A 12,888-nucleotide genomic window follows, 5' to 3' on the forward strand; every position below is an offset into this window, starting at 1 on the left:
CATGAAACCAATCTCAGCTTTTCAGAAACATTATGTTTGTGTAGCTGTGTATTGGTTAGATTAGAGTGCACAAGAAGCAACTTACAGTTTATTGTCAGCCTTTCTGCATTTTTTGAACTTCCTCTCCTCCACGCCACACTTTAACCTCTCTTTATGAAATGCAATGTCTTTGGCTGATGTATGCAGTATGTACTGGAAATGCAATATTTGACGTGAGTGGAAAAAGCTGATGCTAAGACGCGCTAGCTTTGCTTTGTCAGCTCAACGATTAAAGTTATCACCACTGGATACGCATCGATACATCAGAAAATCAAGTCAGCTTTTGGTGAGAAATGGTTCTATTTTAATTACATTTTTTGGCTTTTCATTTTCACTTGAAACTACATTGTCTCTCATCCAGTCATCTAGCACTAAAGTGTTCAGCGAGCCAAAAGTGAGCGGCACACTCCTGGAGCTAGTACCCTCACCCCTTTTATACCCCTCAAACAGAGTGGTACGGTACATTTATGACAGCGGAGACACTTTCGGACCTCCCCGATCTAGTCCAAAGTCGAAACGTGCCTTTTAGGGACTATTAGAGCTACACCAAGAATAAAACCAACAACAAACCAGGACTAAAAGAGCCAAATGCAGGAAACAACCGCCATACATTCCAAAATGTCCCCATTGTGTGGACAGTCTTATATCTACACATATTTACAGACCAAACATATCTTACAGTAACAGCGCAGGAGGAATCACTGTTAATATTAGAGGTCATTATTTCACAGCTGCAACAGACTCGAGAATAATGTGCCCCTTCATTTGAGGTCAAGTTGCTCTGATGCCTGTTTTAAAAAGGAACAGACCATTCTTGGCTGAAGGGTACACATGTAGAGTGTGAATGTGTGGGGCATGTCATCTGTGTCTGCAAATGATGTGGATTTTGTTGCTTTCTGGCATTGTATTTTAACATTATCCTGTATAAATGGAATTGAAATGTATTGGACAATGTACTAGCAATGTTCAATGTTTGTCAAATGAGTGTATTTTACGCTTTGTTCGAATGCGTTTTGAGTTCTAATTTTTTAGCGTCAACAGATGTGAGACAATGAGAGACAACAGATGTCTCACATTGCATCAAAATAAACTTCTTTTGCCCTTTCATTAGTTCTCTAAAAACATAACAATCAGTGAGGGTTTTTAAATATACACATAAATACATAGGAGTAACAATTATATCTACCATCGTATGCTCCTTAAGTCAGTGTGAACCCAGTGTGTGGTTCGGAACAATGGTAGTGGATGCGTGGCAGTAATATGATTTGAAAGAAAGAGAAATTATAAAAAATGTGTTCTTTAATTTCCCATCCAATATGATCTGGGAAATAAGAGCTGCAAACAAAAGGGAAAAAACATTTAAATGAGAACGTAACAAGCCAATGTGTTGTGTATTTGAGATTTAGGCGCTGTTGTGAGATGGACATAGGTGATTTATGTTTTTTTTGTTACGTGTCCTTAACTTCCTTAACTATCATCCAATCAGAGTTCGGTATCTTTGTGACTCAACCAATCCACTCTCAGTACATCCTTCTTTTTGCAGTTGCATACGTGCTACAACCCTCCTTGGCCCTTTCAGCAATACCAGAAGACTATATTACCATTTCTTACGTGGTATTTCTCAAAATTATACAAATGGAGATCCTGCAGAAGACTTTTGTCAGTTCTGTTCTGTAGAGGTTTTGAAGGGCAAACCTTTGAGTTAGTTGGAGGACGCTCTCAAATGAGATTCTGCCATCCATCTCCTCTTGACAGTCGCTAGTGTCTAGGTCCTGGGGGAACGAACGTCCCTAAGAAATCCATCATTACCTTCCTTCATCACACACATGTAACTGAGCTGCTTGCTGGGGTTTGGACATCAAAGTTGATCAATTTCATAAACTGAGCTGAAACCGACGCGTTTCTCAAAGAAGTCTCTCCGTCATTCATGCTTGAAAACCAGCTGAGCACATCCTGTTTTCAATCAGAGCCAATGTAAAAGCCAAGGCATTATGAGCTCAGTATTTCTCATTAACTGTGGATGTAATGACTAAGGATCATTTTTAGCAACATCTTAAATAGAATTATGTCAGTGTGAACCCAGTGTGTGGTTCGGAACAATGGTTATGTTTGGGTGAAAAGTGTGATTTAACCTCACATGACGCCTCTATTCCATCCAGGTCTAAATTGGGGCATAACAGGTTTATACAGAGCGTCAAATCAACATGGATGTGCCACACAGCTTGGCCAGCTCTGTGACATGCTCGATCAAAGGCGTGTGGTGTATGCTGCGCTGTGTACGTGCTGTGTGTGTGCATCTTGACCGAAGGGTTGCGTTGCGTCCAAGCGCTGCAGACGGCAAAGGCTGAGATTGGTTTCTCCGCCAGACTAAATGGACAACTGCTTTTAAAAACAGCTTGTAACTGTCAGTTCGGCACAGAAATGTCTGCGTACAAGCCTAATGTAATTGTTTAGCGTCCCCATCCTTATCGACGGGACGGAGGTCGAGCGTGTCACCAGCTTCAAGTTCCTGGGTGTCCACATCTCCGAGGATCTCTCTTGGTCTCTCAACACCTCAACCCTGGTCAAGAAGGCACACCAGCGTCTCTTCTTCCTGAGGAGGTTGAAGAAGGCCCACCTGTCTCCTCTGATCTTGGTGAACTTTTACCGCTGCACCATCGAGAGCATCCTTACCAACTGTGTCTCAGTATGGTATGGCAGCTGCTCTGCTGCGGACCGGAAGTCACTCCAGAGGGTGGTGAAAACCGCCCAACGCATCACAGGTTCCTCACTCCCTTCCATTGAGACTGTCCAGAGCAAGAGGTGTCTGCGGAGGGCGCGCAGCATCGTCAGAGACAGCTCTCACCCCAGCCACCAACTGTTTGCCCTCCTCCCCTCCGGGAGGCGCTACAGGGTGCTCCGTTCCCGGACCAGTAGGTTCAGGAAAAGCTTCCTCCCTGCAGCGGTCATCCTGCTGAACTCTCTACCTCAATGTCCCCCCCCCACACACACACACACACAGACATGCACATACAGAGACTGTAGACTGCCACACACACACACAGTGATTGTGGACAACTGCTCATACCCCATACTGCCCCCTACTGTACATTCTGTATTTATTCACTGATTCACTTTACATACTCTGCACTTTTAACTGCTGTTTTGCACTTCTGGTTGATGCTAACTGCATTTCGTTGTCTTAGTACCTGTGCTCTGTGCAATGACAATAAAGTTGAATCCAATCCAATCCAATAAATACATAAAAATACATAAAAAAAGAATCCCACACCACACCTGGACTCTCTGCAGAATCTTGTACGGTTCAGGTCTGCGTTAGGACACTGGTGCGTAGCTAACTGGAGCTCGGAGCAAGTCAAACCAAGTATGTGTGTCAGCCAAATCAATACCAAGATTTAGCCATGTTTCATTCAAGACTAAACCTCATCTACACCATGTCCAAACTAGGACGCATGTTGGGCTAGAGTATTTCCAAAGATCTCTGACCCTGAATGAGAGATGTCCAGAAAGACACCAGCCGAGCCCCACTTCCGCCCGCTCTCTGTCACGCCCTCCACCAGATGAGACGCTGATAGCTCTCACCGAGGTCGCTTTTAATTAAACCGCGACGAGAACACGGCACGAGAGATTAAGGCCCGAGCGAACGCTTGGATTTATGCATTTATGACTCTAGCTTCCATCTAGCTTCCACCTGTGTGTGTGTGTGTGTGTGGGGGGGGACTTTATTTCACTCGCTTTCGGCAAATGTACTTTTTCCACTTCTTATAGTTGAAGTTGAAGTCCATATTTCAAATCCCAGTGTGTGTTTCATGGCAATTTCAGAATCTTTTTTTTTTTTTATGTGATGCTGCTGTAAAAGAATGTATGTAGAATGTAGAGGAATTTTCTGAGCAACGGTGTTTAGAATGCGGAAGAATAAAGGTTACTCAAACACTCTAAATGCAATTTCAAGAGGGTAAATCAGAAGGGAAAACAGTGATGAAGGATTCAAACGTTCTTGAAAGTCAGATGTCAATGTCAATATGTGGGTGTGCTACATATCCAAACACATCACTGCAAATGAATAACGTCTGTATTTTCTACCCCAGTGGTAGCAGATATTCATTGTGATTTCTCTGCCAATCAGATCGTAGACGAACCATCATTTAATTGAGTTATACTTGACATGAATTCAAATGCGTTAGTTATAGGAACAGTCAAACGAGTGTGTGTGTTGTACCTCGGTGATGAAGGCCTTGGCGGTTGCGGGGCTCATGAACAGCACGGCCCTCCTCAGCGTGTCCCGGTACCGGTGCAGCTCCTCCACCCTGAGCGTTCTGAACAGGCTGGTGATCATCATGTTTATGTTGGACTCCACCTTCTGCAGAGACACGTCCATGCCCTGCTGCGAGGTGCGGTCCAGGAAATCCTCGATGCCACGGATATCTGTGCACGGAAACGGATAAAGATTACGGGTTTATCGCGTGGCGAGCAAGATTTCGAGCAATGCCGGCGCCTCTGTCCCCTCCGTGGTATATTTCACATAAGATAACATTTTGAGACTTCATTTTGTTACGTGTGCAAGTGATTTCAAAGCTCTAGGGGACGACGGCCACAAGAGGCTTCATTGGCATATCTTTAGAAGCAACAGCAAACATAAGCTTTTTTTCATGTAATTAACTACAAATAGCAGTTCTTGGTGTCAAAAGGACTGGTCTGAGAATCTGTTACCCCCAATTTACTCGAGAAACACAGAAATCACTTCTAATCGTAACTGGTCGGACAATCCTAACCGGTAATGTCATATTGCGCGTCCAGCGGGTGTAACTACGTTATGCATCACTCAGGTTTAGGTCGGCGTTGTAATTATTCAGCGTCAACGGAGTGTCTCAAGGCTTTTTAGCAAGAAACACCAAAGAGGTACCAAGTGTCCAATTCAAACTGCCAAAATACTTTCAATATATATTCCCTAAAAACAAGCAACAGTCGAATAAATAAACACGTCCAGGATCTCGGGGGGAAATTTGAGGATGGAACTGGACGAGTTTATTGTCAAATTGCCAAACATGCATTTTACAACTTAAGAAAGAGAAGACACGGCATGAAATAGTCAAAACTTTAAAGGTGAGCAGCGTAATGAATGCAATTTCAAAAGCTTCATCCCTCAGATAAAACCTACTTCGTGTGACATTTAATATGTAAGCAATGTAAAGCAGTTTGGTGTCCGTACAGTGAGAAGAGACACAGACTCGCGTTGCAGGAGCAGCTCTGACGTCTCTGGTGTGGATTGATGCTAAATACATTTGTAAACTGTTTTTTGCCTTGTTGAAGTGTCACTGTAGCCCAAGGAGTTAAGTACGGGTTATATTACAGTAGTTGTTAGTTCTACCGTAATGGCAAAACTCTGCTTTGGCCTCAGAAACTTGTGAAACACACTTAGAAACCTCTAAAAAGCGGCGCTTATTGTACTGAAGGACTATGTCTGTCAGACCCGTTGCACTTATGAAAATGACTGTATCTACCAAGCTTTGCAAGTTAGTGAATGTGTTTGACAGTTTTCCTCCCTAATGAGCTCCACGCAGGTCAAGATAATCTTAATGGAGTCACTTGGTTTGAGAGCGGTGCTAATGACATGTGTGAGGGGCTGGTTTTGCGGTGAACCCTCTTAATGATCTATTTGATATGGAAAAAGGAGAGTCACTTTCGTTATTGCGAGTGTCGTGTTTCGGCAATTAAGTGGATTGATTGGACTTGTTAGGGGCACAAGGGTGGGATTGAAGGCAGGCAGCAAAAGTTAAGAGATTTAGGAGATTAGATGAATGGAAAAATCTTTTGAAAACTGCTTCGAAAAAGTGACGGTGTCAGAAAGCTTCCCCAAGATTAAATACAGACCCGAGTAACAATCACGAAAGAGAAACCGAAGTTAACATGTTTATTGGTGATAGAGCACGTTTAGGCAGCCTGGAAGAATGTACAGAGACGTGAGCCAACTCGTGGTAAGAATGTGTGTTCATGAAGTAAATCGGTAATTAAATATGTCGATGCAAGATATACAGTTCAATGGCATTCTCTGCAGCATTCAGGACTAGACGATGGCATCTCCATGGAGACTAGCAGGTAGCATATGGAGCTCGGGATCGAACGCCAGAAACCGTCACGCATCGTCGGGTTTTTTGGCAGCAGTGCAAACCGTCCATGGTGATACATCCGCCAGAACTATGTCAAAAAGTAAAACTGGCAAGTGCATTGTATCACACTGTAGTGCAGTCAATCACAGCCTGGGGGTCAGGGCCCAAATTTGAGACCCCATAGATTCTCAGGGGTCGTAGAAAAGAGGTCAAACATAGATTTAGTTCTATTTGATGGAGCCATGACATGGTAGATCCTCGAGGTAAAACAGAGGTCACTGGGAGGAAAAGTAACCACTGCTGTGATGCTGTTGTTTTAATCTGTTTCAACGTTAGGCTAACCTTGGAAATCTGATGATGTGTGACGAGTAGGGATGTTAAGATTGTTGAGTTAATTGTGATAATTGTGATGATTCAAGTCACAATATAATCGCCCAAAAAATAGAACCAAATGTAAAGAACTTTTTTTTTATCTGGCTGTTTTTGTCACATTTAACTTAATTTTGTCTTTCAGAAAGTTTTGTTTTGTAAAGCCAGTCACAAATTTGAGGAATAGTCACATGTCAGACCACGGGAATGAAAGACATTTTTAAAGATTTCACTGTTGTTGACTAATCGTTAAATCGTGATGTTTCTTTGTCACAATAATCGTAAAACACTCAAATTTGATATCGGGACATCTCTTGTGACGACATAATCCTGACCTTGGTTGAGTGCACTTCCTGGATCATCATGTGGATCTGAGTACTGAGACCAGATGTTTATGTAGGATTAGAGAAATATTCAGCAATGAAACAAAACACAGCTCCAGATACAGTTAGCAAAAGTAGAAACAACATCCTGTGTACAACTACTTCCATTGAGCTCTTGTACTCATGTTTATAATCAATCAAATCCTGGCAGCATAGGTTAATTACAACACAACACTCTAATCAGTGTAATAAAAGCCTGCTAATGGTTCTATTTATTATTGGTCTAACCTGCGTGATGGAGGTACAGTCTATCAAGAATGGACTCATTACGTGCTGTACAAGTGCATGATTCCGTTCACCGGCGTCATTATAATGTCAGTCAAAGTATTGAGCAGACTGTCAGCTAATCACGGGCCGCAATCCCCGACTGCTCCTGCGATTGCCATTTCAGACGTCATGCATTATGCAAGGTGAACGGTCCTTTCCTAGCACATGTGCAGTTTTTAATCTGGAATTTGTAAGAACGTTAATGATGGTAGATATGTAGCTAACACTGTAATACTCTTAAATTCTGCATATTTTTGTAAGGGCTCTAGCTCAAGATCACTAGTTCAAACTGAAGCCACTTGTAAATAACACGTGTGAGAATAACAGATACACATACAAAAATCGGATCATTACCTGATTTTTACCCACCGTACTTTAGGATTGTAAGTCACACCTTTTTTAGTTTTGATTTATACTCCGGAGCGACTTATATGTGATATTACTTACACATTATCATATAATTTTGTTCGTTATTTTCACACCGGCAACCGCATTTCACATGTTGATTATTTTCACACTGGCAACCACAAGAGGGCGCTCTTGGCTCTAAGCGACGCAGAAGAAGAATCAGCACTTCGTCTAACTCCGGAGTTTGCGGAGTTGTTTAGAAGTGACACTGAGGGTGATTTGGGGCAATACTGATGCTTTAGCATGTTCTTTATGCTATAGACATTTGAATAACTGTTAATATGTTACGTTAACATACCAGACACTTACCACAGTTTGTTGATTTATGCCCGAGACAGAGACAGAGAAGATGTTGAACTTCGTGCCAGTTTTTGTTTCATGTGGATAGGCCCAGTAATTACAGAGATATTAACCCCAAATCTGCGACCAGACAAACAGCAAATTCCACCAACAATTTCATGTTTGTGTCAATCAGGTGGAATTCTTACCTTTCTTGCAAATTAGCTGCTTTTTTAAAAATCTTTGTTTGCTCCCTATTACTGCGACCTTAGCATGCCGGATTGTATTTCAAGCAATCAACGAGGCTTTGCAGCAAAGGCTCAAACAGGGCTTTTTGTGGACTTTATTTGAGGTGACGCCAATAAAAAGAGCGGATGAACCTTAATTTGTCTCCAACTCCTCCAAATTATTTTAATATTGTTTCTCAGCGTGGAGAATACTGGCACTCGGAATAAAAGCCATTGTTTGAATCTAAATTTAAGTACAACTTCAACACAAGTCATGGCACAGCTTCATAAAGTGCTTTTTCATTATGCTCACATTTACACGGGCGCTTTTGTGTTGGAACGTCTCTAATCCAACAGCTTTTATAGTCCAAACAAAACAATAACGTGTCCATTTGCTAGCTTTATTTTGGCAATCCGAGTACGATTTATCGCATTGAAAGCATGCTCAGGTTAGGTTTGGCACGCCATCTCTAAAGCCCCCTGAACAGAGATGTATGGCTGCTTCCACGCACCACTCCCACGCATAAAATAGAGCAGTCTTGGCAAATTTAGCTCTCGCGCTCTCATCTCCATATTTATCAGTGGGAAGCTGCCGCCGCCGCCGCCGCCTCTGATCCACAGTGCCAGGCTAAATAAGCATCCTACACCGCCAAATGTATGTTCTCGGTGTTTGGGCCTCGGGAAGGAATTGAAATCAAAAGGAATCAAGAATGGAAAATATAGATCGCATCACCAAAGGTATGGAATTGTTTTAATAAATTGGGCTTTATTTGCTTTGTTTGACTCTGGCATGTCCTGCGACGAGTTGGCCACTGTCCAGGGTGTACCCCGCCTGAGGCCTGAAGTCACTGGGATAGGCTCCAGTCACCCGCGACCCCGAAAAGGAAGAAGCGGTAGAAAATGGATGGATGGATGACTCTGGTATTTCATGTTTTAGAACTTTGAATAATGTTTAAAAAATGCATCTATTGAAAACCAATGTTGGATTTGGTGTTAGCACACAATCTACTGGCAGCAAGGGGAATTGCCATGGAGAAATAAACACGAGCTAGCCATAAATAAATACAAAAAAATAAAAATGTGCCCGACAAGCAAGCACAGCAATGAACTGATTTGACATCAGAAATGCTAAGAACAAATGGTGATAATCTATAGACTTAAACAAAGTGAGTTATTTTGCTAAATAGAAGGTTTACGATGTGGTATTAAAGGTTCCCATCTCCATGAGCTTGTGACACCACCGGGCCGGGGTCAGATCTGCGGAGAGGCAATCCCACTAACAGTAAGAATGAATCATTTACTAGTTTAAAAATAATAATAACTGTAATAGTAATGAATACGTGAAAGACACATTTTGTCATACTGAGACGTGAACAAATAGATAATGGACTCTTAAAATAAGTTATGTACACTTTTAAAGGAGATTTTCCACATTGTATACCTCTATAACATGTTTTTGTGGTTTTAAAAGGTCATGTCTCAAAGTATTTCTGTGCCTTTTCAAAGTGGATGCTAGTAATGACACTGCTAACCAGCGTTATTTGTGAACATTGTTTCACTCCTGAGTGCACCAGAAGATAGAGCCCTCTTTTACACAGAAAAAACTCAGGATATTGTGGCCTGCATTTCTTTCTTAACATGAAATCTATGGTATATATTTATAAGCAGAGAAATGAATGATGTAGGGCTTTTAACAAAACAAAACAAGTCTATTTTTCCAGGAAACAAGATGGTTAAAAGGTTCACCGATGACGGTCTTCTCTTCTGCGTCATTTTATTGTAAAACATTATACATATCACTGGAAGCAGAAAATCTCCAGTACAAGCTGTACCAAAGACGGCGGAGGAAATTAATTATTGATGTAACTGGCACATCAGCATGAATCATAGCCTATAGAGTTGGAAGAACATGCGATCGGTTATAATTATTGCTACTGCAAAGGATACAATTACTGAAAGATTTTTTTTTATATTGAAATCTTATACTGTATTATTATGATTTGTATGTTTGAAAATTTGCTCCCTGTACAATAAAGTAACATTTTCCTGTAGCTTTTATTTTCCATTTTTCAGTGGTTTTCACATTCCAATGAGTTATAATAATGTAACGTTCATTATTTCAGATCTGCGTGAATACTGTATGGATAATGCAGTATTTAGAAACAAACATCCAAAAAGAAAATATACAATTTTTTAACCTTGTATGGTTAAAAGTATTTTCAGTTGATAAGAACTGTGCTTGTATTTTTGAATTATTACTACAGCTGCCACCAATATGGAAAAATAATCATTTTAAATTGTTACTTTTTTGTATTGTTATTGTGCCCGGAGATCAGGTCAAAGACAGCAATAGTTTACAAAGGATTTCATTTGAAAGGCCGACTGCTGTGGTTCTCAAAGCGTCTCAAAACACATAAGGAAAACAATGTCTCCAGATCTATAGGAGCATTCCATTAAAACTAACATGTAAAACTGAGGGGAACATGCTGCCAGACAGACTACCGTACATGTTAGAGCTGGGGTGATATGCTTTTGTTATTTGTGTTGTGATACGCACGGGCCAATACGATTCGCTTAATAATATGGTTCAATAGTCTAAGGAAATGCAATACTTTACCCTGTTTGAATACACTGCTTATCCAAAACCACCTGGATTCAGCGACGAAAATAAGTCTAACTGCTGCAGATGATGATCTTTCTGCTGCAGCACGGTATTTAAACCCAACTCATGCCTTTTTGACACAACCATGTGGAAAGACGAATCCCGTGGTCATGGAAACTATGTCAGCGTGTGAAAGTATGTTTTTATAACTTCTCGCCTTACCAGCCACATCTGGTTAAGCTCACAGTCCAAAGTAGTATATACACTCTAATGTCCAGCCATCGTTGATTTTAAGTTGATTTATACCTCATCTGTCATGGCCTCGTGTCTAAGGGGGCCTCTTTGAGTGAGATATTAGTTTGCTCTTACGCATCTGGTAAACACCTTTTCTTCCCCTTGTAACTCCTTATGTACGCCCATTTTGTACTTATTTGCATTGACATATATCTGCTTTGTTCCATCCGTCTGTAACCATTGCAAAGCCTCGATGAATTAGCATTCATCAGCATCATTAGCATCGAGCAGAGAAAACATCGAAGGAGAAGCAGAAACTAATGCACTACAGATCTGAACCTCAGTGAGAGTGTTTGGGACGAGCTGGAGAAAGGCTTTGTGCAGTGGTCACATCATCAAATCATTCACAAATTTCAATGCTCTATTTTGCAAAACAATATAATTGTCCAGCCCTACTTTATATGCAATTCATCCCTCGAAGATTTAGTGTGTCACATTTGATCCTACAATCAAAGCTTCTAGTCACGTTGAAGCATGAAATATTCAGCTGCGCCCTTCATCAGTTAGCGTGAGTCGGTGTGTCTCCTGCTGTTCTCCCTGTGCATGCACTGCGTACGTCTGCTGAGCTGTTGGACTGCAGAGGACTCGGGGTTTGATGGCTCTGTTCTTGCCCCGCCTGGGCACGCACAGGCAGGCATCAGTTTGAGCGGCAGTCCTGTGGGAGCCAGCGTCGCGCCATTAGCTCCATGATCGCCCATCACCTCTGCAGCTCTGTCCCCAGCGCTGTCAGACTCCTCTCCCACTGCGCACTGCTACTACCGGCTTCCAGGTAAAGTTCTGCGGTACAGTCTGCAATGTCCGCTTCTGTCTCAGGATGCTTTGTAACCCAGGCAGCATGCACTTTTTTTTTCCATTTTTATAAAAAGTAGAGTGGCCTTCAACGTCAATATGCCGTCAACAGTTGTACAAACAGTATTAGGCATTTATGTATTTGCCTGTCGTGAGTCATTTCTTTGAGGAACATTTCCTCTAATAAAACAAATAGTTCTTCCATTTACCACAACAATATAACGTTTATCTATAGCAGTATTAAAGTGATGTGAGCAGGACAGTACCACTCCGCTGTCAGAATCATGCCATTTTAAATAATTGATTTTTATTACTTGCGCAAGAACATAACAAGGCTATTCAAACTACTTCTACTACCTATATTTCCCTTTATGGATTCATCTTCATTTATTACAGGTGCACCATGTAATGTGTGTGTTGGAGGGTCAGCCACCTGCTTGTCTCCGTGGTGACATTCCAGGCAAGGCAATAACAGACATTTGGTTTTTGATTGTACAACTTGATACCAAGGCTTTTATTTCAGTAATTAAATAATATAACTCAAGTAGATGCAAAAGAAGTGGTCAAAAATTTACTTGAGTATGTGTAAAAAGGTATTTGGGAAAACCCCTCAGAATAACTCTACTGTCTGGAAGTGGGCCGCATTCACAAATTGAAGCGGCCTAGTTTCAGCTGGGGACCAAAGTTATATTCATGGTACACTTTTATCAATTGGACTAAGAAAGACGCATCACCTGTAGAGGCGCTGTGCACAACCTCAGCCAAAGGAATGACCTTTGCCTGATCCGTGTCACATAAAGAAACTTGGAGTGGGACTTCAGCACTGTTTTGATTGATTCTTCATCTCTTATGAATTTACCCTACAGCCTTCCCCACATGTGCACAGCCTAACCCACATGTGCACAACCAGCCCCACATGTGCACAACCAGCCCCACATGTGCACAGGCTGACCCACATGTGCACAACCAGCCCCACATGTGCACAACCAGCCCCAAATGTACACAACCTGCCCCAAATGTGCACAGGCTGACCCACATGTGCACAACCGGAATACACATGTGCACAGCCTGACCCAGATGTGCACAACCTGATCCACATGTGCACAACCTGACCCACATGTGCA

At 41.8% G+C, this 12,888-nt stretch overlaps 1 protein-coding gene across 4 annotated transcripts in view; it reads right to left on the reverse strand.

Moving 5' to 3' along the window:
- The window catches only part of grid2 (glutamate receptor, ionotropic, delta 2), a 788,159-nt gene that overhangs the window by 405,922 nt on the left and 369,349 nt on the right, over positions 1–12,888 (reverse strand). For all 4 annotated transcript variants that reach the window (XM_072433310.1, XM_072433308.1, XM_072433309.1 and 1 more), the window contains exon 4: positions 4,259–4,464. In XM_072433310.1, the coding sequence (XP_072289411.1) occupies positions 4,259–4,464 (206 nt within the window). The remainder of the gene's footprint in view (positions 1–4,258; positions 4,465–12,888) is intronic.

The sequence above is a fragment of the Eucyclogobius newberryi genome, unplaced genomic scaffold, assembly GCF_026437365.1.
Source record: "Eucyclogobius newberryi isolate DKJ021-1_F unplaced genomic scaffold, fEucNew1.0.hap1 SCAF_6, whole genome shotgun sequence".
Classification (NCBI taxonomy): Eukaryota; Metazoa; Chordata; class Actinopteri; order Gobiiformes; family Gobiidae; genus Eucyclogobius; species Eucyclogobius newberryi.